Source organism: Hippocampus bargibanti, linkage group LG04 (genome assembly GCF_051943395.1).
Source record: "Hippocampus bargibanti isolate YZ-2025 linkage group LG04, ASM5194339v1, whole genome shotgun sequence".
NCBI classification, from domain to species: domain Eukaryota; kingdom Metazoa; phylum Chordata; class Actinopteri; order Syngnathiformes; family Syngnathidae; genus Hippocampus; species Hippocampus bargibanti.
The window spans coordinates 1,015,519-1,040,067 of record NC_142737.1 but is presented as its reverse complement, the minus strand read 5'-3'; the positions used below and the strand labels follow the sequence as shown (position 1 = coordinate 1,040,067).

Genomic DNA, 24,549 nt, shown 5'->3' with positions numbered 1-24,549 from the left:
AACCACGCACACACACATGAACACACACAGTGGTTAAAAAGTGTGTGTATCCAAGTGAAATGAAAATACACACCAAAAAAAATCATTCTGGGTGAATTTGTGAGGACCTCTCTGAAACTTGAACAGATGCATTTATAGACCCTCTAGAAGCCGTTAGAATGAAAAACTTATGAGGACCGGCCAAAAGGTCCTCACTTGTCAAAAATGTGGTCCGTGGTCCTCACAAGACCAGTCATACAAACACACGCACGCATGGTCTTGCTGGAGTGTGTTGCGCAAAGTATGACGTCATGTGTTTTGGAGCAAACGCGTCCCTCTGTCGGCCACCAGAGGGCGACAGGCGACGCCACAGCACCCGCAAGCGGCTCGGTCTGTGGCCCCGCTCACATGACATCATCGCCACCATCATTGGCAAATCACAATTGGCAAACACGGCGTTAACTTGGCGCATTTGCACATGGTGTGAAGAAAAGAAAATGAAAGCGTCATGAGGCTAGTGGCTCGGCCATTTTGGCGGTGGCGTTTGTACCTTTTGTTCGAGGTGGGCACGTCGGAGGGAGACTTTCTGCTGGAGCTTGCGGCGCTCGCGCTCGTGCTGCGCGTCCGTCTGCATTTTGATTTTGCTCTGGTAGGCGTTGAGCAGTTCCAGCTCCTGCTGCAGCTGCTGCCGAAGCGCCTGGCACTCCGCCTCTTGGGATTCGTCCAGGCGCAGCTGAGCCCAAACACCAACACACACACACACACACACACAAAATCACAACGTGAGGCCTTTACCCTCCCACCCAAAAAAAAACCACACGTATGTGGGACAAAAAAAATGCAAATCAAGAGCATTCACTGCCATTATTTCTTCATTTATTCACTCATTTAATGGATTCATTTATTCACGCACTTATTTATCTATTTATTGACTTATTTATATCGTCATCTATCTCTTCATTCATTCATTTATTTATTCATTTCTTAATTTATTTATTCACTCATTTAATTCATTCATTCATTCACTCACTTATTTATCGATTTATCTGCTTATTTAATTAGTCATGTATCTAGTCATCCATTTATTTATTTATTTATTCATTTATTCACTCATTTAATGGATTCATTTATTCACTCACTTATTTATCTATTTATTGACTTATTTATATCGTCATCTATCTCTTCATTCATTCATTTATTCATTTCTTTATTTATTCACTCATTTAATTCATTCATTCATTCACTCACTTATTTATCGATTTATTTGCTTATTCAATTAGTCATGTATCTATTCATCCATTTATCAATGTATGTATTTATTTAGTCATTTATTCACTCATTTAATGGATTCATTTATTCACGCACTTATTTATCTATTTATTGACTTATTTATATCGTCATCTATCTCTTCATTCATTCATTTATTTATTCATGTCTTAATTTATTTATTCACTCATTTAATTCATTCATTCATTCACTCACTTATTTATCGATTTATTTGCTTATTCAATTAGTCATGTATCTATTCATCCATTTATCAATTTATGTATTTATTTAGTCATTTATTCACTCATTTAATGGATTCATTTATTCACGCACTTATTTATCTATTTATATCATCATCTATCTCTTAATTCATTGATTTATTTATTATTTATTTATTTCTTAAATTATTTAACTCATCTCATTTATTCATTCATTCATTCACTCACTTATTTAACGATTTATTTGCTGATTTAAATAGTCATTTATCTATTCATCCATTTATCAATTTATGTATGTATTTATTTAGTCATTTATTCAGTCATTTATTCATTCATCCACTTATTCATCTATTCATTTACTTATTTGTATATTTATTTATTCATCCATTCATTCATCCATTTATGTATTTATTTACTTATGTATTTATTTGTCTGTCTGTGCGTGTATGTATGCATGTATTTATTCATTCAATTATTTATTTACTCATGCATCATTTAATTCATTCATTCACTATCTATTTATTTACTTCTATTTATATAATCATTTACATAGTCATCCAGTTATTTATTCATCTATTTATTTATTTACTTATCCATTTGTTTATCTATTTATGTGTCCGAAAATGTATTTTAAAATGTCTTGCCATTATTTTTTTTTACGGTCAACAATTTCTGCCAGCAAATTTGGAGTCATTCATTGTCAAACTTGTTTTGACCTTTGACCTCGGCTTTTGCGAGCGTACGCACCGCCTGGGAGGCCATCATGTGGTTGATGCTGTGCTCGTAGCGCTCGGCGAGGACGGCGAGCTTGCGCGTGTGCTCTTCCTTGAGCGCCTTGAGGACGACCTTGTGCTCGCCCTTGGGCGTCACCTCCAACTGGTGGTGGCGCAGCGCCTTGTACTGCTTGCTTTGCACCTTGCACGTGTCCTGGAACTGCTTCTTGATGGCCAGTTCCAGCGACTGCGTGGATGACAACAAACGGCAATACAACAACAACAACAAAAAAAGACTTGATGGACATTATTCATGCAACACGACCAGCAAAAGATTTTAGTTGGCTGACGAAGCCTCTTAGATAAGAAACGACACCTTCCACAGACGACGAAGCCTACCTTGATGTTCTTGGGCTGCTGCCGCAGCTGCATGGCGTGTTTACGGTGGAGCTCCCTCTGGCGTCGGCCGTTGTACTCCATCTGGTTGTCGAGCTCCGTTTGGTGCTGGAGGCGGATCAGGTCCTCGCGTAGCTTCTGCAGGCTGCGCAGCTGCCGGCCCTCCAGCTCCTGCGTGGACTCGTCGTGGCGGATGAGCGTGGCGTGCTCCAGCTCCTTCTGGCTCTTCTTCTTGTTCAGTTCCTACATCGCAACAAAATGGGGGGGGGGGGGATACAGTCATACCTTGGCGGCTTACAAACTTAATTGGTTCCCAGGCAGAGTGTCTAAGGCGAAAAGTGTGTATCCCAAACATTTATTTCCCATAGGAAACCATTTAAATGAGAATAATCCGTTCCCAGGTCCCCATAAAACACAATTTTCTACAATTTTCTACGCCTTAAAACGACACAAAATAGACCTTATTTTATGTGTAATAAATGTGCGATGGTATTGTAATGAAAGAAATAAACGGTACCGTATAATAAAGTGATTTTATTGACCTTTGTGATGGTCGTTGATGGCTTGATGGAATGGAGTGGCCGCTTTCATCAGCTTTAAACACTTGATGAGGGACGTAACCTTCTTCTTCCACCATCTTGAGGAATGATCCCTCGTAGGTGCTTTCTCTGCCATCATTTTACCTTGTTCCTCATCAATTGTGTGTTCTGGGTTTAGCTTTGTGCATCAAGTGTACAGATGGCTTGTGCGGATTATTTGTGGAGCCTGATTGATGGGAATTTTAACCTTGCAGTCTACACTCTGCCTTTGAACAATCAAAGTTGAAACGAGTCCAAATTTCACTGTTTTCTATCCATTTTGTCACTCTCTCTCTGTCGTCTGGCTGTCTCTTTCATGTTTAAACCACCTGCCCTCACTGCTGCGTTCTCGACCAATCACGTGGCTTTAACTGACGACTGGGGGCGGGGAATACAGGACCAAAACAAGCCGGTTGCCATTTTCTTGAGGATAATGGGCTCGTGCGCGAACGACACATTGTGGCAGCTCCGTGTGTATATCAGAAAATAGTTCGTATGCCAAGGTAAAATGTTCATCAATTTAACATTTGTGAAGCGAAAAGTTTGTAAGCCAAGGGGTTGGTAAACCGAGGTCTCACTGTACTCCCGCTGCGCACATGTTGAAGACGTGTGCGGCGGTGTGGGCGTGGCGAGTACCTCTCGCATGTGCTCCTGCTCCAGGCGGTGGCGGGCCAACAGGGCGCCGCGCTTGAAGGCGCGAGCGTGGCGCTCCGAGCGAAGGCGCTGGCGGGCCAGCAGGTCGGCCTCTTCTTCGGCCTGCGAGTGCTGCATGTTCTCTTTGTGTTTGGACAGACGCTCCTGCTTCTCCTTCTTGGGCGTGCTCGCGTCCTCGCTCATTTCCTGATGGGCGACCGCAACAACCACAATGGTGATGACCGCTGCCATTTTTTAAATTTATTTTACATATAGATTTAATTTAAAATTGGCAGTATATGTATACATAAATTCATTATTAATTTTAATAAAAAAAAATATATTTTCTATTAATTTGTTATTTAAATAAATAAATAAATAATCTAATAATTAATAAATAATATATGAAAATACAGTAAAGTCTCGTTATATCGATATCGGATATATCGATAGGCCTGGTTATATCGATACTATTTCTATGCACGCACGGAGAAAATTACATGCAAACAGGGTCGGATATATCGATAGTCCCGGTTATATCGATATTTTTCGGACTCCCTTGAATATAACGAGACTTTACTGTATATATATATATACTGTATATATATATATATATACATATATATATATATATATAGCCGTCTTGCTAGCTGGCCCACCCGGTCTGAGCAGTTGACTCGCTTACCTCCTTAATCTTCTCCTTGCAGAGTTTGTATTGCTTCTTCTGCGTGTCCAGGAACGTGCTGAGCTCCTTTTTCTGCTGCGCCACCATCTGCTGCTGAAACTTCTTCTCCTCGGCCAGCGACCCCTTTGCCTGCGCCGGTTCGCAGGTTGGCATGTTGTTAGCTATATTTTACCTTTTAAGACTCGCACTGAATATTCAGGAAGTCTTTTTTTTTTGAGTTGATGACGATGCCCTGAGTGACGTCACGGAGGGAGCGCCCCTGACCGAGAAAGCGACACACAATGCATTATGGGTACTTTGTTTGGTCTGAAAACGTCGTGTTGATGGCGAAAGGAAAACGACATCAATAACGCCATGGTGAATCGTTGTGTGTCGCAGCCAATTGCGCTAACACGCATAAAGAAGGTGTAAGTTGACGCAAATTCCCAGCGGACAAATCAGCCCATTTCCAACGTACCTTGGGCGCCATCTTGTGCATTTTCTGGGCGCTACATTAGAGTACAGACGCCTCAAATGAGACGGAAGGACTCCTTTAATGGATTGCAAACATTTATGCTTTCCTCTTCAGAACATTTTCAATCATATTCATAACTGGGTGAGTCACAAGAAAGCATCTTCTCCCAATCTGAACTCTCTGAAGGCGTTGTTTTGTGTCTGGAGTATCCCGGCATGACGTCACGACCAAGGGGGTGGGACTTTCTGGAAAATTCCCCGTTTTTAGCTCATTTTGTGGCAGTTTTGAGACACTTGAAGTCATTTTGATTGGTGTTTTGCATTTGACTAAAAATATCAGCCTGTGTGTTTTGAGTATTTTAGATGTCAGTTAGGAAACAAAAAAGTGACGTCGCTTGTCCTTTAAGCGTTAGCACAGCGGAATTCGGAACGTCTCGGTGAAGCAGCATGCGGCTCTAAGTTATTCTTGTCCATTTTTTTTTTTACATCTATGTGAGCAATGTTGCTTTTCCCTCCTTTATTTCTTTTTTGGTGCATTTTGTATTTTGTTTTGGTGAGCGCATACCTCCTTGTCGGCGTGCGCGACGTGCCTCTTGGCGAGCTTCTCCAGCTCGGCGTAGGCGTTGTTGGCCTGCGTCTCCACCTCCTTGTGCAACCTGAGGCGGTGTTCGTCCATCTCGGCTTTGAGTTTGTTCTCCAGGGCGATCAGCTGCTTTTGGTGTTGCCTCCGCATACGTTTGTAGCCCGACATTTGCTCGCGCAGTTCGCTCTCATGCTCGTGCTCGTGGATCTGCTTGGTCACCTGAGAGAGAGACAAAAGAACAACTTTTGACTTTGGACGGCAAAGCAGAGGAGTCGTTTGTTTCAGAATGTGTGACGACTTTTGTTGTCTTTTGTTTGTTTGTTTGTTTGTTTGTTTGTTATGCCAGCATTGGACAAAATCCCATTTTTCATTTTTCTTGTTGTTGTTTTGGAAATTTACATTTAGATTTCATCAGTTCCAGTTTTCCCAGTATATATCGCACAAGCTACTTTCTACACAGAGTCAAAAATATCCAGATAAATAATAATCATAATCATCATAAATAAGAATAATAATAAATCATAATAATGAACAATAAATAATAAATAAACAATAAATTAACAAACATTAAATGAACAAGAACTAAACAACCAAACAAATACAAAAAGACGGATAATAAATTAACAATAATCATGACAATAATAATTTTAATAATAATAATAATAATTAAACCACAAATAAACAATAAATAAAAAACACAACCAAACAAATAAAAATATACATATAATAATAATAATAATTAAACCACAAAAACAATAAATAAAATACACAACCAAACAAATAAAAATATAATAAAAAAAAAAAATAATAATAATAATAATAATTAAACCACAAATAAATAAACAATAAATAAAATACACAACCAAGCAAATAAAAATAGACATACAATAATAATAATAATAATAATAATAATTAAACCACAAATAAATAAACAATAAATAAAATACACAACCAAGCAAATAAAAATAGACATACAATAATAATAATAAAACAAATACATAATAAATAAACAATAAGACCAACAAATAAACAATACCGACATAAATAATAATAAAAAAGACAGAAATAAATAAAACATGAATACATAATAAAAATAAATAAACAAATAAATAAATAAATAAATACATTTATAAGAATAATAACAATAAATAAATAACAAAATAAATACATTTAAAAAATAGACACAAATAAAAAAATGAAACAGGAATACACAATAAAACTAATAAAAGACAATAATAATACTAATACTAATACTACTACTACTACTATAATAATAATAATAATAAAAACAAATAAATAATAAACAATAAGACCAACAAATTAACAAGAAATAAATACATAAATAAGCAAAAATACACAAATAATAAAAAATAAATAACAAATAAACAATAAACCAAAAATAAACAATAAATAAATAACTAGATAAATAACCCAAAAAAAATACAGACAAATAAATAAACACAACGATATAAATAAACAAAGACAAAGAAAATAAATAAATTCATACATATCAATAAATAAATAGTGATACACATAGTCAATTTTGATTGAGAAGCATTGTGACATTTTGTGTGATCGTGAAATCGGAATGTTTCCTCCAAGGATAATCAATCCACTTTTGCCCCCCCCCCCCTGCAAAAAATATCATAAATAAACAATTGGGAGGCCACCAAAACACAAAAACAGCTGGACTATCAATTGATCATCAAAAACAAATCAATGATATTTTTAAATAATAATTGATGGCCATTTTCCTTTCACACTCGTCATCAATCACCAAAACGGCCCGATTATCATCCCGCTCTCAATCAAAACATTTCTTTTTTCGCTTTCCTCCAAAATGACGAAACGGGTCCAAGCAGACCTGACGCCGAAAAGGCTGCTGGGGGTCTTCGCTACGCATCTTCCGGTACGTTCCGGCCGAACGCCTCAGGCCCAACATGGCGGCGAGCGCGGCCCAGCGCAGCGGCATCCGGGAGCCTGGCCCGGGCGGCGTCCTCTGGACCCGCCGGCGAAATGGCCCCGGGGTCCAAGGGAGCCCCGCCCCCAACCCCCAAACCCCCCGAGAACGCCAACCCTGGTTGGTGCCCGGGTCACGTAAAAGGGAGGAGGAGGCTAACACAGAGCCGCCCTTTGAGCGGTGCTAACGCTTAGCGGCGGGCAGCAGGTGGGTCACATGAATACCTCATTGAACGAGGGAGGGGGGGGGGGGGGGGGGGGGTCGGGTGGCCACGTTTGTGAGGAAAATGGCAAGCGGTCGCGTTAACCCCATGGCCGCCGTATCGATTGTTTTATCGTCAAATTTTTGGGTAATTGATGAATCATTTCGCAACAACTTGAATTTGTTGAATTGATTTAAAATGGCATTTTTTGTGTAGCTCTTTCTCTTGTTTCTATTTATATCTGTATTTTATTTATTGTTTATTGACTTTATTATACAGTGCAGTGTATTTCTTTCATTACAATACAATAGCACATTTATTATACATAGAATAAAGCATGTTGTGTGTAGTTTTAAGGCTTATTTACTTGAAAATTATATTTTATGGAGACCTGGGAACGGATTATTCTCATTTCAATGGTTTCCTATGGGAAATTAAGTTTTGGGATACACACTTTTCTCCTTACACACTCGATTGTTTGGCCTCGCTTCTTTTTCAAGCTTTCTATCGTCAAATTTTGGGGTAATTGATGAATCATTTCGCAACAACTTGAATTTGTTGAATTGATTTAAAATGGCATTTTCTCTGTAGCTCTTTCTCGTTTCTATTTATATCTGTATTTTATTTATTGTTTATTGACTTTATTATACAATGCAGTGTATTACTTTCACTACAATACAATAGCACATTTATTATAGATGGAATAAGGTATATCGTGTGTAGTTTTAAGGCTCATTCAGTTGAAAATTATATTTTATGGAGACCTGGGAACGGATTATTCTCATTTCAATGGTTTCCTATGGTAAATTAATTTTTGGGATACACACTTTTCACCTTACACACTCTGTCTGGGAAGCAATTAAGTTCGTAAGCCAAGGCCCCACTGTATTCTATTTGCGATTGTATTTTATTTATTATAGTACCTATACTTGTCTGTGACTGCAAAGTGTCCTTGAGTGCTTTGAAAAGCGCTTAAAATGAAATGTATTAGTATTATTATTATTATTATTACTATTGTAATTTCAGCGAATGTCATATTTTGAAAGCAGACTGATTTTCGACTGATTTATTTACTTTTGGGAAAAAATAAATAAATAAATAAATAAATAAATAAATAAATAAATAAATAAATAAATTTAAAAAAAAATAAAAAGATTTGCTTTGATTTTGGAGAACAGTCGTCCATATTTTATAGATGCAAGGGACCAAAACAGGAACGAAATGTCAATCATTTTGCGCATTTTTTTTGGACAGCCATTTTGTTTTTGGAAATAAGGGCATGGATGCACGGCTATTATTATTATTATTATTATTATTATTATTATTATTAGGTAGTTTGCTAGCTTTCTATCTATTTGAGTTACTTCCGGATTGAGTGAACGCTAGCGCGTGTGGCTGCCGCTGCTCTTCCACTGAAAAACGTATCCTGTGACTGTAAAGGGTACTTGAGAGTTTTGAAAGGCGCTTAGAAATGAAATGGATTATTATTATTATTATTAAAAGGGCATGGATGCACGGCCATTTTGTTTTGGAAATCAAGGGTTGTGGATGAAATTTATAATAATAATAATAATAATAATACATTTCATTTTTAAGCGCCTTTCAAAACTCTCAAGGACACTTTACTGTCACGGGATATTTGTTCCTGCGGGTGAGCAGCGGCAGCCACACTCGCCAGCATTCACTCACACCGGACGTAACAAAGTAAAAATAATAATAATAATAATAATAACAAATAATATGACCTGAAATAACCATGTACCCACCGACGACGATGATGATGATGATGATGATGATAATAATAATAATAATGATGAAGATATTAACGGCATTTGCCACCATTGCAACGTCGGCGGCCGTCTCTTTGTCTCCCTGCTTGAGGACGCGGGCAAACAGGATGATGTCATCCAGCACCAATCCAGGAGCCATGCGCGTGCATGTGCACGTCATCGAAAGCCTCAGATGAACCAAGGTGTGAGCACGCACGTGTGTGTTTCACACCTTTGTCAAGGGCACACACACACATTCACATTCTCACTTGCACACACACACACACACACACACACACCAGCGCACGCACACACGCACGCACATGCAGGTGCTACACACACCATCTCATGCCACATACTCACACACACAAGCATCCGTAGAAATACACACTGACACAAACACACGTATAGACACACACACACACACACACACACACACACACACACACACAGACATACACATATATACACACAGATAAAGATACAAATACACAGACACAAACACATAAAGAGACATAAACACATAAATATACACACAAATAAAGACATAGAAATCCACACAGACACATACACACACAGGCACAACCATACACAAATACACACACACATATATACACACAGACACACAAATAGACACACACATGCAAATACTCACACACACATATACACACAGACAGACACACACACACACACACACACACACACACACACACACACACACACACACACACACACACACACACAACACACACACACACACACACACACACACAAATATATAGACACACACTTACACACACGTACATATAAATATACACACAAATAAAGACACAAATACACACAAATAGTCACAAACACATAAATATACACACACACACATACACCCAAATGGACACACACACAAATAGATACAAACACACACAAACACATAAATATACACACAAATAAAGACATACGAAAACACACAGAGACACACAAATAGTCACAAACACACACAAATTCACACGCACACATATACACAGACACACAAATAGACACACACACACACACACAATACACACAGATACAAATACACTCACATAAATATATATACACACACAGACACACAGACCAATTCACACACACACACACACACACACACACACACACACACACACACATACACACACACACACACACACACACATATATATATACACACAAATAGACACAAATATACACACGTAGGTGCTACACACTCAAGCACAACACACACAGACACACACATTCCTAACATTAACTCTCACACATAAATCCACACATGCTCACTTGCACCCGTTCGACACTCTCGCAAACACGCACACACACTCGCAGAGGCACACACACACACACACGCACACGTGCACACCCACACATGCACGCAGCGGTTCACATAGGGTTTAAAAAGCCCACGTGAAAGGCGGCCGACTTCCTACAACTTACTACGGCTTGTTTCTATGACAACAGACGAGCGAGAGACACACAAAGAGAAAACGGAGAGAAAGAAAAGACGTGAAAGAAAAAGCGATGAGGTCGCCACGCAGCCCCTTTAGGCGGCTGCCGACATCCATTTTTACGCCGCCGGTGGTGGTTCAAGCAATTCAATTTGCTTTAATAGATGTCATAAATATGTATGTAAATATGTCATGACATCAGATTGGGACATCAGTCCAATGATTTCCGCATCCCGTCTAGCTCTCCATCCTGCTGTCAATTACAGTGTCAGGAGAACAAAAAACATCGAATTTGGTCGGCAATTTGCAAAATGCGGAGGTGCAAATCTTTTGATGGTGAGACCTCCACACAACATCTTCCACAACCCGTTTAGGCTGAAAGCAAAAAAAAAAAAACATCCCAACACACCTCAACTGGCGCCACCTTTTCAAAATAAATCAAACGTGATGACTAGGAAGTTACAAAATGTGGCTTTCCAGCCCACACGTTGCACCAAATATCTCATGCAGCCCGTCGAGGCGTCAAACTCCACACGCTACTGCCATATAGATTTTGTTTCTGACGCTAGAACCAAAAACATTGTCATTGTGGACGTCCAAAAAAATAGCAAAGTCTCAGCATTCACAGTGCGTTACATGCTACCCATTTAGGCAGCAGATACGGCCGACCGACTAAAGCAAGTCACGCTCTTACCAAGGATGCTGATTTGATGGTCGCAAAACGGGCCTGGTTCTTGTAGTTTTGGGCTTGGCTGCTCTTTGGGTGAATACCGTCATCCCACGTGTACTGTCGCTCCTGAAACACAGCGAACATGTACATTTCATGCCTCCATTTTGTTTCACACGAATCTACCCGTTTAACGTTACGCAGCCTGTTTGAGCAGAAACTCTTTCGTCCGCCGTGTTGATTATTACTCATTTTTATTAAGAGAAAAGTGAGACGGGTAGCGGCTAAGACAGGAACCAAAGTCAGGATGCAGCTTAAGATCGTTATTAAAAACCTTAGGCAGCCCGTTTAGCCCATAGGACTTTACTTGCTGGGACCACGTTTAGGCATCAAACACTCAATGTTTTATTTGCTTGGAGGTCAATTGAACCTGGCGACATTCTGGAAAAAAATGTGACCACAAAAATAACCAACACGCCAACTTTGGATTGTCTACCGATCACTCAACGCATCCCATCGAGGCGGCAGAGTCCTTTTTCCCCCGCTTTGTCTCAAGAAAAATCATGTTTGGTGTCCGTGTGCTCGCAAAAACCACTCGAGTCAGTTAACGCGCTGCTTTTGGGACAGCCGCCCTTTGCAGCCCGTCGAGGTGGCAAGCTCCATCCCACCGATGCCACACATTTTCTGCATTTGTATCTTCAAGAAAAACCACAACTGGTAGCGGTCTGTAAAGTAATGCGTGACGAATACAGACAATATGCTTCGCTACGACCGCAAAGGGGATCCTGCAGCCCGTTTAGGCGGACTGATCCACACGGCGCATATTCCGCGCTCGTACATCTTCGGGAAAAAACTAGCCTGGTTGCACTTGAGGAATGGGAGTTGATTAGCGACACCGAGCGCCGCAGCCCGTTTAGGCACTAATACCTTTTCAGTGTGCGCGGAGGAGTCCAGCGTGCTCCCGTAGTCGTGCGGGTGCATCACGCTAATGTCGTCCAGAACCTCCTGCAGGCTGTTGACGCTGCTGCTGCGGCTTCCCGTGCTGACCGACGCGCTGGCTATGGAATGACTGCTGCCCAGACTGTTCATCTTGCAGCTGGCCCCCTCACTATCCTGCGAGTCCCAAAAGTTACACACCCGTTTAAATTCCAGTCTTGTTATTTGATTGATGGATGGGATAGATGATTGACGAGCGGAATGTCAAAAATAAAAATAAAATAAAATAAAATGAGGAGTGAAGCAAGCACGCTGGCCTTGTTTTTGGAGAACGTTTGCAGGTCTACCTTGTGTGACTAAACGGGTGCTGTTTGCATTTGCGCGACAGTCCCACCTCTTCATCCTCCTGGCTCTCCCCCATGTGCTTCTCCTGGTAGAGGAGCTTCTTCATCTTGCGGTACTGCAGGTTGTCCAGCTCGCGGACGGCATCTTTGGTCCTCTGGATCAGGTCGAGCAAGATCCTCGCCGGACGCTCCCGGCGAACAAAGTCGTGCTTGGGAAAAGAAAGAAAAAAAAAAAAAAAAAAAAAAAACGGAAAGTTGAACACCCGCATTTTTGGGACCCGCTATTGCCGGAAATGTCACCAAGCGCCTTTCAAAACTCTCAAGGTCACTTTACAGTCACAGGATCATTTTTTCTGCGGGTGAGCAGCGGCAGCCACACGCGCTGGCGTTCACTCAAATAGATAGAAAGCTAGTTAGCTAGCTAATAGATAGCTAGTCATCTATTAGCCAGCTAGATAACTTGATCTATTTGAGTTATTTCCGGTTGAACGGGGTCTTCGTTGCTGGCTCCCTAGCTAGCTATCTATTTGCTATCTATTAGCTGTCTAACTAGCTATCAAGCTAGCTAGCTAACTTGATCTATTTGAGTTATTCCCGTTTGAACGGGGTCTTCGTTGCTGGCTCCCTAGCTAGCTATCTATTTGCTATCTATTAGCTGTCTAACTAGCTATCAAGCTAGCTAGCTAACTTGATCTATTTGAGTTATTCCCGGTTGAACGGGGTCACCGTTGCTGGCAGCCTGGCTGGCTATGTGGGAGGAAATCGGAATACCCGGACAAAACCCACCCAGGCAGATTGAGGGAGAACATGTAAACTCCGTACAGGGTCACATGTAGGGACCTTTTGAAGAGTGTTTCATGAACCTGCCATGGGTGATTTTAGAATCTTAGAGGACATCAGAATACCCGGAGAAAACCCACCCAAGCAGATTGAGGGAGAACAGGCAAATTCCATTGTGATTTTAAAACGTGGTAGGAAATCGTAATACCCGGACAAAACCCACCCAAGCAGATTGAGGGAGAACATGTAAACTCCGTACAGGGTCACATGTAGGGACCTTTTTAAGAGTGTTTCATGAACCTGCCATGGGTGATTTTAGAATGCGGAAGGAAATCGAAATACCCGGAAAAAAACCCACCCAAGCAGATTGAGTCAGAACATGAAAACTCCACATTGGGAGGCCGGAGCGATGGACTGTGAAGCGAACACCAGTTGATCACTGTGGCACCATTTGGCGAAATGGGCCCGAATACCCGCACAATTGAAAGGTACATTTTCAAACCGCCTTGTGAGGATTTGGGACTCCATCGCAAGCCGTTTTTGTTGGGGGGCCGTCAGTCACGCAAGGCAGGCGCTCCGTGTTATTGTCCGTCATGTTGGACATTATTTGGGGTCTTTAAGTTTGATTTGTCAAATAGCATTTGTGACCCGGTCAAATGGCGGAAAAGAGTATTTGTAATCTCATTGTAATCCCGCTGCCTTCGACCTCATTTCGCAACCTCGGCGGGGTGCCGCCGCCGCCGTCGTCGCATTTGAAGAAAAGCAAAGGAGAGAAGCTGTGCTGAAAATTGGCTTTAAAAAAAAAAAATAATGAAAAATTACACCCCAAAAATCCCACAGGTGACAATAACCGCGGCAATTAGGACTCACTCGTAGCAACTCCCCCGACGAGGGTCTGTCCTGAGGAATTTTCAGTAGGCAGTAGTCCACAAAGCTCCGGAAAGGGTCAGACCTGCAACAGTCGATAACATCATCAACAACGACTGACAATAGCTACCGAGCTAGCTAGATATTTGCTATCTATTTGCCACCTAGCTGACTAGCTATTTATCTATTATCATAATAATAATACCTTTCATTTATCAGCACCTTTCAAGGTCACTTTACAGTCACGGGATCAGTTTTTCTGTGGGTGAGTAGAAACTTATAGAATATATAGCTAGCTACACAGCTAGCTATCTATCTATTTGCTGTCTTTTAGCTGTCTAACTAGCTATCAAGCTATTAGTTATCTATTAGCTAGCTAGCTAACTTGATTTATTTGAGTTATTCCCGGTTGAGTGAACGCTGGCGCGTGTGGCTGCCGCTGCACACCCACAGAAAAACTTTCTCCCGGGACTAAAAAGCAAATAATGAATATATGGTTGGAAATATTTGCCGTATTCGTTTGAATTCGCTTGATCTGCCCATCAGCCACTATTAATGCTTTTCTTGGAGAATTTTGCCAATGGGCAGTGGGGTTGGGGGCAAAAGGGTCGGTGCTTTAGCACCACCTGGTGGCTAAGTGTGCATGTGACAAATAAACAAACAAACAAACAAACAAACAAACAAACAAACAATGGAGCTCACATATAAGGGACAGTTTAGCGTTCGATGACCCCGCCATGCATGTTTTTGGAAAGTGTGAGGAAATCAGAGTACCCGGAGAAAACCCACGCGGGTCCGGAAAGAACATGCCCGATACACTGCACTGTGAGGCCACCGCCAAAATTGAAGTACAAACAAATAAACAAAAAATAAATAAATAAACATTTTAATTACCAAAAAAAAAAAAAACCTCATTTGTATTAAATAAATAAATAAATAAATACATACATAAATAAATAAATACAACTACATAAATAAATAGATAATTAGATAAATAAATAAATTCATTAAAATGTCTTCTATTCCTTTTGGCATTTCCCTTTAGGGGTCGCCACAGCGATAAATTAAATTAAAATGTAAATAAATAAATACATAAATAACTAGATAAATAAATAGATGGATAAATAAAAATACATAAGACACAAATAAATAAAAATACATAAATAAATAAATACTGTACTTAAATAAATCAATTAAAATATGTATAAATAGATGAATACATTAATTACAATGTAAATAAATACAGAAATAAATAGATAAGTAAATTGATGGATGAATAAATAAATATATTAAAACACAATAAAAGAAATAAATAGATAAATTGATAGATCCATGGATAAATAAAAATACATAACACACAAATAAATACAAATACATAAATAAATACTGTACTTAAATAAATCAATTAAAATATGTAAAAATAGATGAATACATTAATTACGATGTAAATAAATACAGAAATAAATAGCTAAGTAAATTGATGGATGAATAAATAAATATATTAAAACACAATAAAAGAAATAAATAGATAATTTGATAGATAAATTGATAAATAAATAGATAAATAGATAAATAGTTAAATAGATAAATAGTAAATAAATAAATAAATAAATAAATAAATACAAATTTTCTTCCAAAACCCACTAAAATGAAATAAATGGAGAAAAACAAATGTCAAAAAAACGAAACGAAACCAGGGAGCGGAACGCTGATGCCATGGTACGGTACGATACGGTATGATACGGTACGATACGGTACGGGGAACCATTAGCGCCTTACCACTCATTGGCCTGCAGGGTGGGCGAGTCGTTCTGCGCGATGTGATATAAGGCACTCATGGCGTTCATGTTGAACAATGGCGGCTTGCGTTCGGCTGGAAGCAGACGCGAGATCAACGTCACCCCGTTGGCGACCAAAAGTTCCAAAAGTATTTGTTTTGTTTTTGTTTTTTGTTGCCGTGGCGAGAAAACAGAGGCTACCTAATTCGATGCAGGTGATCCCCAGCGACCAGATGTCCACTTTTCCTTCGTACTGGCCCTCGTCCATGGCCAGGATAACTTCGGGGGCCATCCTGAACACACCCATAAAAACATGCCATTGTACACAAACGCACGCACACATACACACACGCACACATTCCTGTTTCGATTGTTTTGTGAGGTCCGGATAACTCCAGATAAGGAGTGAGGACCATAACTTTAAAGAAGAACTAGTGTTGCATTTGAACACTTTATGTCACCCCATTTCCCACTTCAACTTCTTTAAAAACAAAGCAATAAAAAGTGGACTTGAAACTGAAATAACAGCAGGACTGAGGTTTCTGAATGGGTACATTTAAAGTCCTCACCTCTGCAGTGAATTTGGTTAAAATATGGTTTTACTTTTTGCGGTATGAACCTTTTCCTCTCATTAACCAAGCACACACACACACACACACACACATATAAACACACGCATTGAGTAAAAAGTGTGTGTATCCAAGTGAAATGAAAATACACACCAAAAAATCATTTGGGTGAATTTGTGAGGACCTTGCTGAAACTTTAACAGATGCATTTATAGACCCTCTAGAAGCCTTTATAATGAAAAACTTGTGAGGACTGGCCAAAAGGTCCTCACTTGTCAAAAATGTCCTCACTACGTATGGTATAAAATGTTAGTGGTCCTCACAAGACTAGTCATACAAACACAGATACACACAATTTGAAAGCCTCACCAATAGGGCGTCCCCACAAAGGAGTTGGCGGGAGAGGCGATGGAGGCGGAGCCAAAATCAGCCAGCTTGACTTGGCCGGTCTCCGTCAGCAGGATGTTGCCTGCTTTCACGTCTCTGAAAGAAACGCCAAAAATAATCATAATAATTAATAATTTTTAAAACTTTCAATAAAGCTTTGCCACAAAAAAAATGCAAAAGAGGGAAAATGAACACAAATAGCGTCTTATGTTGGTTGCCATCTTATATGATCTAAAACGAACTGTAACTATCGAGAAAATGTCCTTGCTTTTATCCATTAATCTAATATTCTTTACATATAAAGTAATATAAGTTATGCTAAAAAACGTTTTCTCAAGCCTAAAAAAAAACTTCCTCCTAAATTAATTAAAACTAAATAGAAAAACCAAGTCAATCTAAGCAATTTTTAAAATTATTTATTTATTTATTGATCTATTTATTCATTTTTATTGATCTATATATTTATTTATTCACCAATCTATTTATTTATTGATCTATTTATGTCTGTATTTAGTTATGTATTTATTTACATTTTAATGAATTTATTTATTTAAATTTATTTAAAAATTTCATCATGTTTTAAATTATTTATTTGAGTATTTATTTATTTCTGTATTTTTATTTGTGTCTTTTTATGTATTTATTTTTATTTATCAATCTATTTATGTTTCGATTTATCGAGTTATTTGTGTATTTATTTACATTTTAATTAATTTATCGCCGTGGCGACCCCTAAAGGGAAATGCCAAAAGGAAAAGAAGACATTTTAATTAATTCATCTATTTATTTTGTTTTTTAATTTATTTATGTATGTTTTAGTTATGTATTTGTATTTATTTATCTATCAATGTATCTATTTATTTATTTTATTATGTTTTAATATATTTATTTATTTGTGTCTTTTTATGTATTTATTTTTATTCATCAATCTATTTATGTATCGATGTATCTATTTATTTGTGTATTTATTTACATTTTAATTAATTTATCGCCGTGGTGACCCCTAAAGGGAAAAGCCAAAAGGAAAAGCAGACATTTTAATTAATTTATCTATTTATTCATGTTTTAATTACTTTATTTATGTATGTATTTATTTATTTTTTATTTATTTAGTTATTTATTTATCTATTTATGTATGTATGTATTTATTTATGTATTTATTTATCAATTTATCTATGTATTTATTTACATTGTAATTAATGTATTCATCTATTTATCCATATTTTAATTGATTTATTTAAGTACAGTATTTATTTATTTATGTATTTTTATTTATTTGTTTCTTTTATGTTTTTATTTTTATTTATCCATCTATTTATTTATCTATTTATCTAGTTATTTATGTATTTATTTATTTACATTTTAATTAATTTATCGCTGTGGCGACCCCTGAAGAGAAAAGCCAAAACGAAAAGAAGACTTGAAATTAATGTATCGATTTATTCATGTTTTAATTAATTTATTTATGTATTTATTTATATATTTCAATGTATTTATTTATCGATGTATCTATTTATTTATGTATTTATTCATGTATTTATTTAATACAAATGAGTTTTTTTTGTAATAGAAATGTGAAAAAATATCTATATTTTAAGAAATGTATGTGACATAATGAAATATTGATTTTCTGGTGAATTTATAGTAAAATAAATGTGATAATTTTGCTATTAAAAAAACAAAACCAATTTGGAGATGCATGTTTTCCATTGGACATTTTAAAACAATTATTTTGTTTTTTTCTTTTCGGCCAAAAAAAATGGTGGTATGTAAAAAAAATCAATAAAAAATGTTGCCGCCTTCCTTCCCTCCTCCAAATATAAAAATGAAAAAGATGATAAACTATGAAAATCGAGATAATGGCACATATTTGATGACGACATGCTGTCCAAGCAAATTATCCCATGTCCAAATATGGTCCAAAAAATGTCATCCTATATCATTTCTTGTTAGCACGTTTGCATTTTATTGCTTAACAGTGCAAAGTTCATCCGGCTGTGACTCACAGAAGAGATAAGAGAAGCTGAGATATGACGCCGGAGACGAAAGGTCGCCTCGCTTGACTTGTCTTCAATGTTCACATAGACGACTTCGAGGACAACCGACACCTCCGGACAAGTTATGTCCATCATTTGTAAAATGGCTTCAATGACTTCTACCAAGCGCATTTTACAAAGATTCCAGCGCATATAGCTCGATTTTACGTTTTAAGACTCGCACTGAATATTCAGGAAGTCTTGTTTGCCAGTTGGTGACGATTCCTGACGTGACGTCACTAAAGGAACGCCCCTGACCGAGAAAGCGACACACAATGCATTTTGCGGTACTTTGTTTGGTCTGAAAACTGCGAAATTAGAAGGAAAACACATAAATAATGCGATGGTGAATCATTGTGTCTTGTACCAAGACTACTATTTGATACTAGTTGACAAAAATTCCCAGAAGACAAATCAGCCTATTTCCACGGAGCTTTGTCGCCATCGTCTGCATTTTTTGGGTGGTACATTTCTGTCCAGACGCCTCAAAAGGACACGGAAGGAATTCTTTAATCGATTGCAAACATTTATGCTTTCCTCTTCAGAACTATTTGAATCACGTTCATAACTGAATGAGTCACAAGAAAGCATCTTCTCTGAATCTGAAGCCATTGTTTTGATTCTTGAGCAAAGAAAGACGTCTTGGCGTGACGTCACGAACACGGGGACGGGACCTTCTGAAACTGGGCACTTCCGGTTTCATTTTGAAGTCGTTTTGGGACACTTGAAGTCATTTTTATTGGTGTTTTGCATTTGACTAAAAATATCTGCCTGCGTGCTTTGGGTATTTTAGACGCTATAAAACGTTTTTCTGATGTCAGTTAGGAAACAAAAAAATGGTGTCGGTTGTCCTTTAAAAAGCTGTCCACTCACCTGTGAATCATGTTGTGGGAATGTAAGTAAGCCAGTCCCAGCAAGGCACCGTGGGTAATGGCGGCGATTTCCACTTCTTGCAGTGGTTTCTTGTGAACTTAAATGGAACCCAAAAAATAGAAATCACAATCTGTTCAGAGTACAGTGATACCTTGGCTTACAAACTTAAATGGTTCCCAGAAAGTGTGTGTAAGGCGAAAAGTGTGTTTTCCAAATATTAATTTCCCATAGGAAACTATTAAAACGAGAATAATCCGTTCCCAGATCCCTATACAACATAATTTTCAACTAAATAAGCCTTAAATAAGCCACACAATATACCTTATTTTACGTATAATAAATATGCTATGGTATTATAATTATAGAAATTAACAGTACTGTATAATAACGTCGTTTTATTGACCTTTGTGATGGTCGTTGATGGCTTGATGGCTTTTTGCCAAGGAGCTCTGGGTTGTACATCTTAGTTGTGTTGTGATATTGCAACAGATGCAGGCAGACACACTAGAAACTTCATTAATAGCTGGTTCTCTCGCTTGTATGTTCTCTTCAAATTGTACAGATGGCTTGTGCGGGTTATTTGTAGTCTGATTGATGGCATATTTTAACCTTGCAGTCTACACTCTGCCTTTGAACGATCAATAAAGTTGAAAAGAGTCCAAATTTCACTGTTTTCTATCCTTATTCTCACCATTTCACTCATGTTTTTTTTTTTTTTTTTCACGTTTGTTTTTTTGTTTCAAGCTCTGTCGTCTCTCTTTCGCGTGTGTTTGTTTCTGTTTCTGTAACTCCTCCCCCCGCTCACTGCTGCTTGTGTCCTGGCTACGTGCCAGGACACACACCTCCTCTACCACGGATCTTGACCAATCATGTGCGGCTTTAACCGAAGACTAAGGACAAAAAAAAGTTGGCTGCCAATTCCAGCTCCTTGTTAGGAGCTCCAAGAACCGGCTCGTTCGCGAACGACACATCACTCGTTGTGGCGCGCCGTGTCTATCCCGAAAAACTGTTTGGATGCCAAGTAAAATGTTCATCAATTTAACGTTCGAAACCTAAAAGTTCGTCAGCTAAAGCGTTTTTAAGCCGAGATATTACTGTACTTGTATTTACAACCATCCTTTAACTCATTCACTGCCATTCCCAAATTTATTCAGCAATTAAAAATATGACATGGAGCGCCATTCCCCAATTTGTTCAGGTTTTTGTATATATTTTTTTTTTTTTCAGGGGTGCTGATAAAGCGCTGGTGAGACCTCTGGCAATGGTTTTCCATTCCACAAGGGGGTAGTATTTTCCTTTTGTCCATGCTAGCACTTCGTTCCAGCTTCAACCTCTCTTAAAGCTCTATATAGATCGATATATATGCATTGTATTGTATTTTGTACAGCCGCCCCGATTTCAAGCTCATATAACTCCAGAACCATATAACTTAAGAATGAACTGTTTTTTTTGATGATGAAAGAAGAGAATCTAAAGTTTCTTACGCTGAATTCAATGTTTATGTAGTCCTAAAACTCAATATTATGTGGGTCCTGCAATTTCAGTGATCATGACAAAAACCCTGGCACTGGATTGGACACATTTTTGCACATCGTCTGGCAGTGAATGAGTTAAAAAAAATACAAATAAAAATAAAATCAATCAAATGAAAAATTACCCTCGAGTAAATCGGATGCAGAGCCCAGGCAATACTCCATCACCAGCTTTTTAAAGACACAAGGAAAAAAAATCAAATAACATGCATCATTTTGTATTTCATACATTTGACCGATAGGTGGCGCTGTCCAGACATAAAAAGCCAATCCAAAGTGTAAAGTGAGCAGTGCGATGAAATAAAGATTCACCCAGGCCGTGTTGTCCTTTAGGTAGCAGCCTTTGTATTCGATGGTGTTGGGGTGCCTCAGCTGCCCCAAAAATTTCACCTCCTTGATGATGTCCTGCCATTTCTGCGCAACAAGAACCACAACAGTTACAATATTTTCACACATTGATCAAAACTAAAATTCAAGATGAATTTAAGACAAAGTTTACGTATTTTTCCGTGTATAAGGCGCAATGTAGTATAAGGCGCACCCCCCAATGAATGGTGTATTTTCAAATTTTCCATTTATAAGGCACACTGGACTATAAGGCACACCTTCAATGAATAAAAAACAGTGTTCCAAATATTGCCTTATAAATATGATATTTTCCAGTGTATAAGACGCACTGGAGTACAAGGCGCACCCCAAATGAATGGTGTATTTTCAAACTTTTTCCATTTATAAGGCACACTGGACTACAAGGCACACCTTGAATGAATAAAAAAAGTGTCTCAAATGTTGCCTTATAAATACCATATTTTCCAGTGTATAAGGCGCAACGTAGTATAAGGCGCACCCCCAATGAATGGTGTATTTTCAAATGTTCCATTTATAAGGCACACTGGAATATAACACACACCTTCAATGAATAAAAAAAACAGTGTTCTAAATATAGCCTTATAAATACCATATTTTCCAGTGTATAAGACGCACTGGAGTATAAGGCGCACGCACCCCCAATGAATGGTGTATTTTCAAACTTTTTCCATATATAAGGCACACTGGACTACAATGCGCACTTTTAATGAATAAAAAGTGTTCCAAATTGTGCCTTATAAATACCACATTTTCTGGTGTATAAGGCGCACCCAAAAGACTTTCAAAAGATGACCATGCGCTTTCAACGAAGGTGCGCCTTATATGTGAAGTAATATTGAACCATAAGAGGCTCAATATTATTTCACATATAAGGCGCACCTGCGTATAAGGCGCAGGACCATAATTTCAAGAAAATCAAGGCTTTTGGGTGCGCCTTATACACCGAAAAATATGGCATTTTGAAAATTCTGAAAAGTTTTTTGACGTCTGTGAAAGCAGAGTGTAGACTGCAAGGTTAAAATATGCTGAACCCGGCCATCTGTACAATTTGGAGACCGACGTCTGTAAATAATTTTTAGGGTCTTTGGTGTGTGTGTTCCGGCATGTCTTTTCAGTGTGTCGGCCGGCTTCCGGCAAATTTCCGGAATTTGATTGCAGTCGTACCTTTGGTGAACGTCACCATTTTCTCGCGAGCGCGTCGGTCTTACCTCAGTGGTCTGCTTCCCATTGTAGGACATCTTCTTGATGGCCACCACTTCGTTGGAATACGAGTTGCGGGCCTGAGCGACAGACAGTCCGCCACCGTCATCACGGCACCGTTGCAGCACTTGCAGCACGAACATTTTCAAAGAAGAACTTACAAAATAGACGGCCCCAAAACTGCCATGTCCGATCTCGTGCAGGTCGCAGAAGACGTCCTCGGGGTCATCTTTGAAGAAGAGCTCAGCCAGCTCGGGGTCCTTGGGCGCCCCCTTGCGCGTTGACGACGGCATGGCTAAGGCCCGCTGGCGGCGGAGCTGCCACGACTGCTGCGACCGCAGGCGGACGCCCGCCACTGGCCCGGCATTGGCTGCCCACACCTGGAAGGACGACAGAAATAATAAAAAAATATCATTACAATGTTACATATGTAAAAACGGGCAATTGGGAGGCCCATTCAAGGCTCAAGTAGACCCCCTCGCCATCGTTGGGAAGATTATAGGCAAAAGCACCCAGATTTCAATACTATCGTTGTTTTTGTGGCATTTTTGACAGTTTTGAAAGGCGCTTATAAATGCAACATATTATTATTATTATTAGCTATCTATTAGCTAGCTAGCTAGTATTGATGAATTACGGCTCTTTTTAGAGAGTCGATTCTTTAGGCTCGGCTCACTTAAAAAATCTGACTCTTTTGGCTCCCAAATCGCTCCTCACTTTTTCATTTTTTGTTGTTGCTTAAAATAATTTACTACCAAAAATATACAATACAGTATACCCTTTTTAAAATTGATGTGACTTTATTTATAATCCTGTGAGCATGCATGTGTGTGTCTTCCACCACGAATTGGCTCCTATATCTCTATTAAGAGCCGACTCCATTCATTTCATCTGTGCTGTATGTCCTGCATATTAGCATATTTGACAATAAAGCTGACTTTGACTTCACTTGAAAGAGCCGGTTCGTTCGTGAATGACACACCGCTACTAGCTAGCTTTCCATCGATTTGAGTTACTTCCGGGTTGAGTCAACGCCGGCACGTGTGATTACCGCTGCTCACCCACAGAAAAACTTATCCTGTGCTTGTAAAGTGACCTTGAGAGTTTTGAAAGGCGCTTATAAATGAAATGTATTATTATTATTGCTTATATATACACGATACAGACACACCATGATATTGGACTATCAAGTATTACGATACAGTAACATTTCGGTTGTATGTATGACAAGATTTTAAAAAATATATCAATATGATACAAACACGCCTAAGAAAAAGATGATGATGATGATGATGAATTATTAT

General features: G+C 38.6%; 1 protein-coding gene across 5 annotated transcripts in view; it reads right to left on the bottom strand.

Moving 5' to 3' along the window:
• taok3a (TAO kinase 3a) overlaps positions 1–24,549 on the bottom strand; it is a 41,308-nt gene that overhangs the window by 2,559 nt on the left and 14,200 nt on the right. For 4 of the 5 annotated variants that reach the window (XM_088993416.1, XM_088993417.1, XM_088993415.1 and 1 more), the window contains 18 exons: positions 23,407–23,625; positions 23,254–23,325; positions 21,989–22,090; positions 21,802–21,847; positions 20,145–20,241; positions 17,218–17,331; positions 16,481–16,572; positions 16,281–16,374; positions 14,505–14,586; positions 12,905–13,063; positions 12,502–12,687; positions 11,602–11,703; positions 5,487–5,723; positions 4,469–4,597; positions 3,787–3,990; positions 2,576–2,815; positions 2,211–2,423; positions 530–712 (listed from right to left, as the gene is read on the bottom strand). In XM_088993416.1, coding sequence (XP_088849542.1) covers positions 530–712; positions 2,211–2,423; positions 2,576–2,815; positions 3,787–3,990; positions 4,469–4,597; positions 5,487–5,723; positions 11,602–11,703; positions 12,502–12,687; positions 12,905–13,063; positions 14,505–14,586; positions 16,281–16,374; positions 16,481–16,572; positions 17,218–17,331; positions 20,145–20,241; positions 21,802–21,847; positions 21,989–22,090; positions 23,254–23,325; positions 23,407–23,538 — 2,484 coding nt within the window. In that variant the 5' untranslated portion in view covers positions 23,539–23,625. Of the gene's footprint in view, positions 1–529; positions 713–2,210; positions 2,424–2,575; positions 2,816–3,786; positions 3,991–4,468; positions 4,598–5,486; positions 5,724–7,368; positions 7,499–11,601; positions 11,704–12,501; positions 12,688–12,904; positions 13,064–14,504; positions 14,587–16,280; positions 16,375–16,480; positions 16,573–17,217; positions 17,332–20,144; positions 20,242–21,801; positions 21,848–21,988; positions 22,091–23,253; positions 23,326–23,406; positions 23,626–24,549 lie in introns of those variants that run through there. The other variant, XM_088993420.1, reaches the window with a different exon arrangement.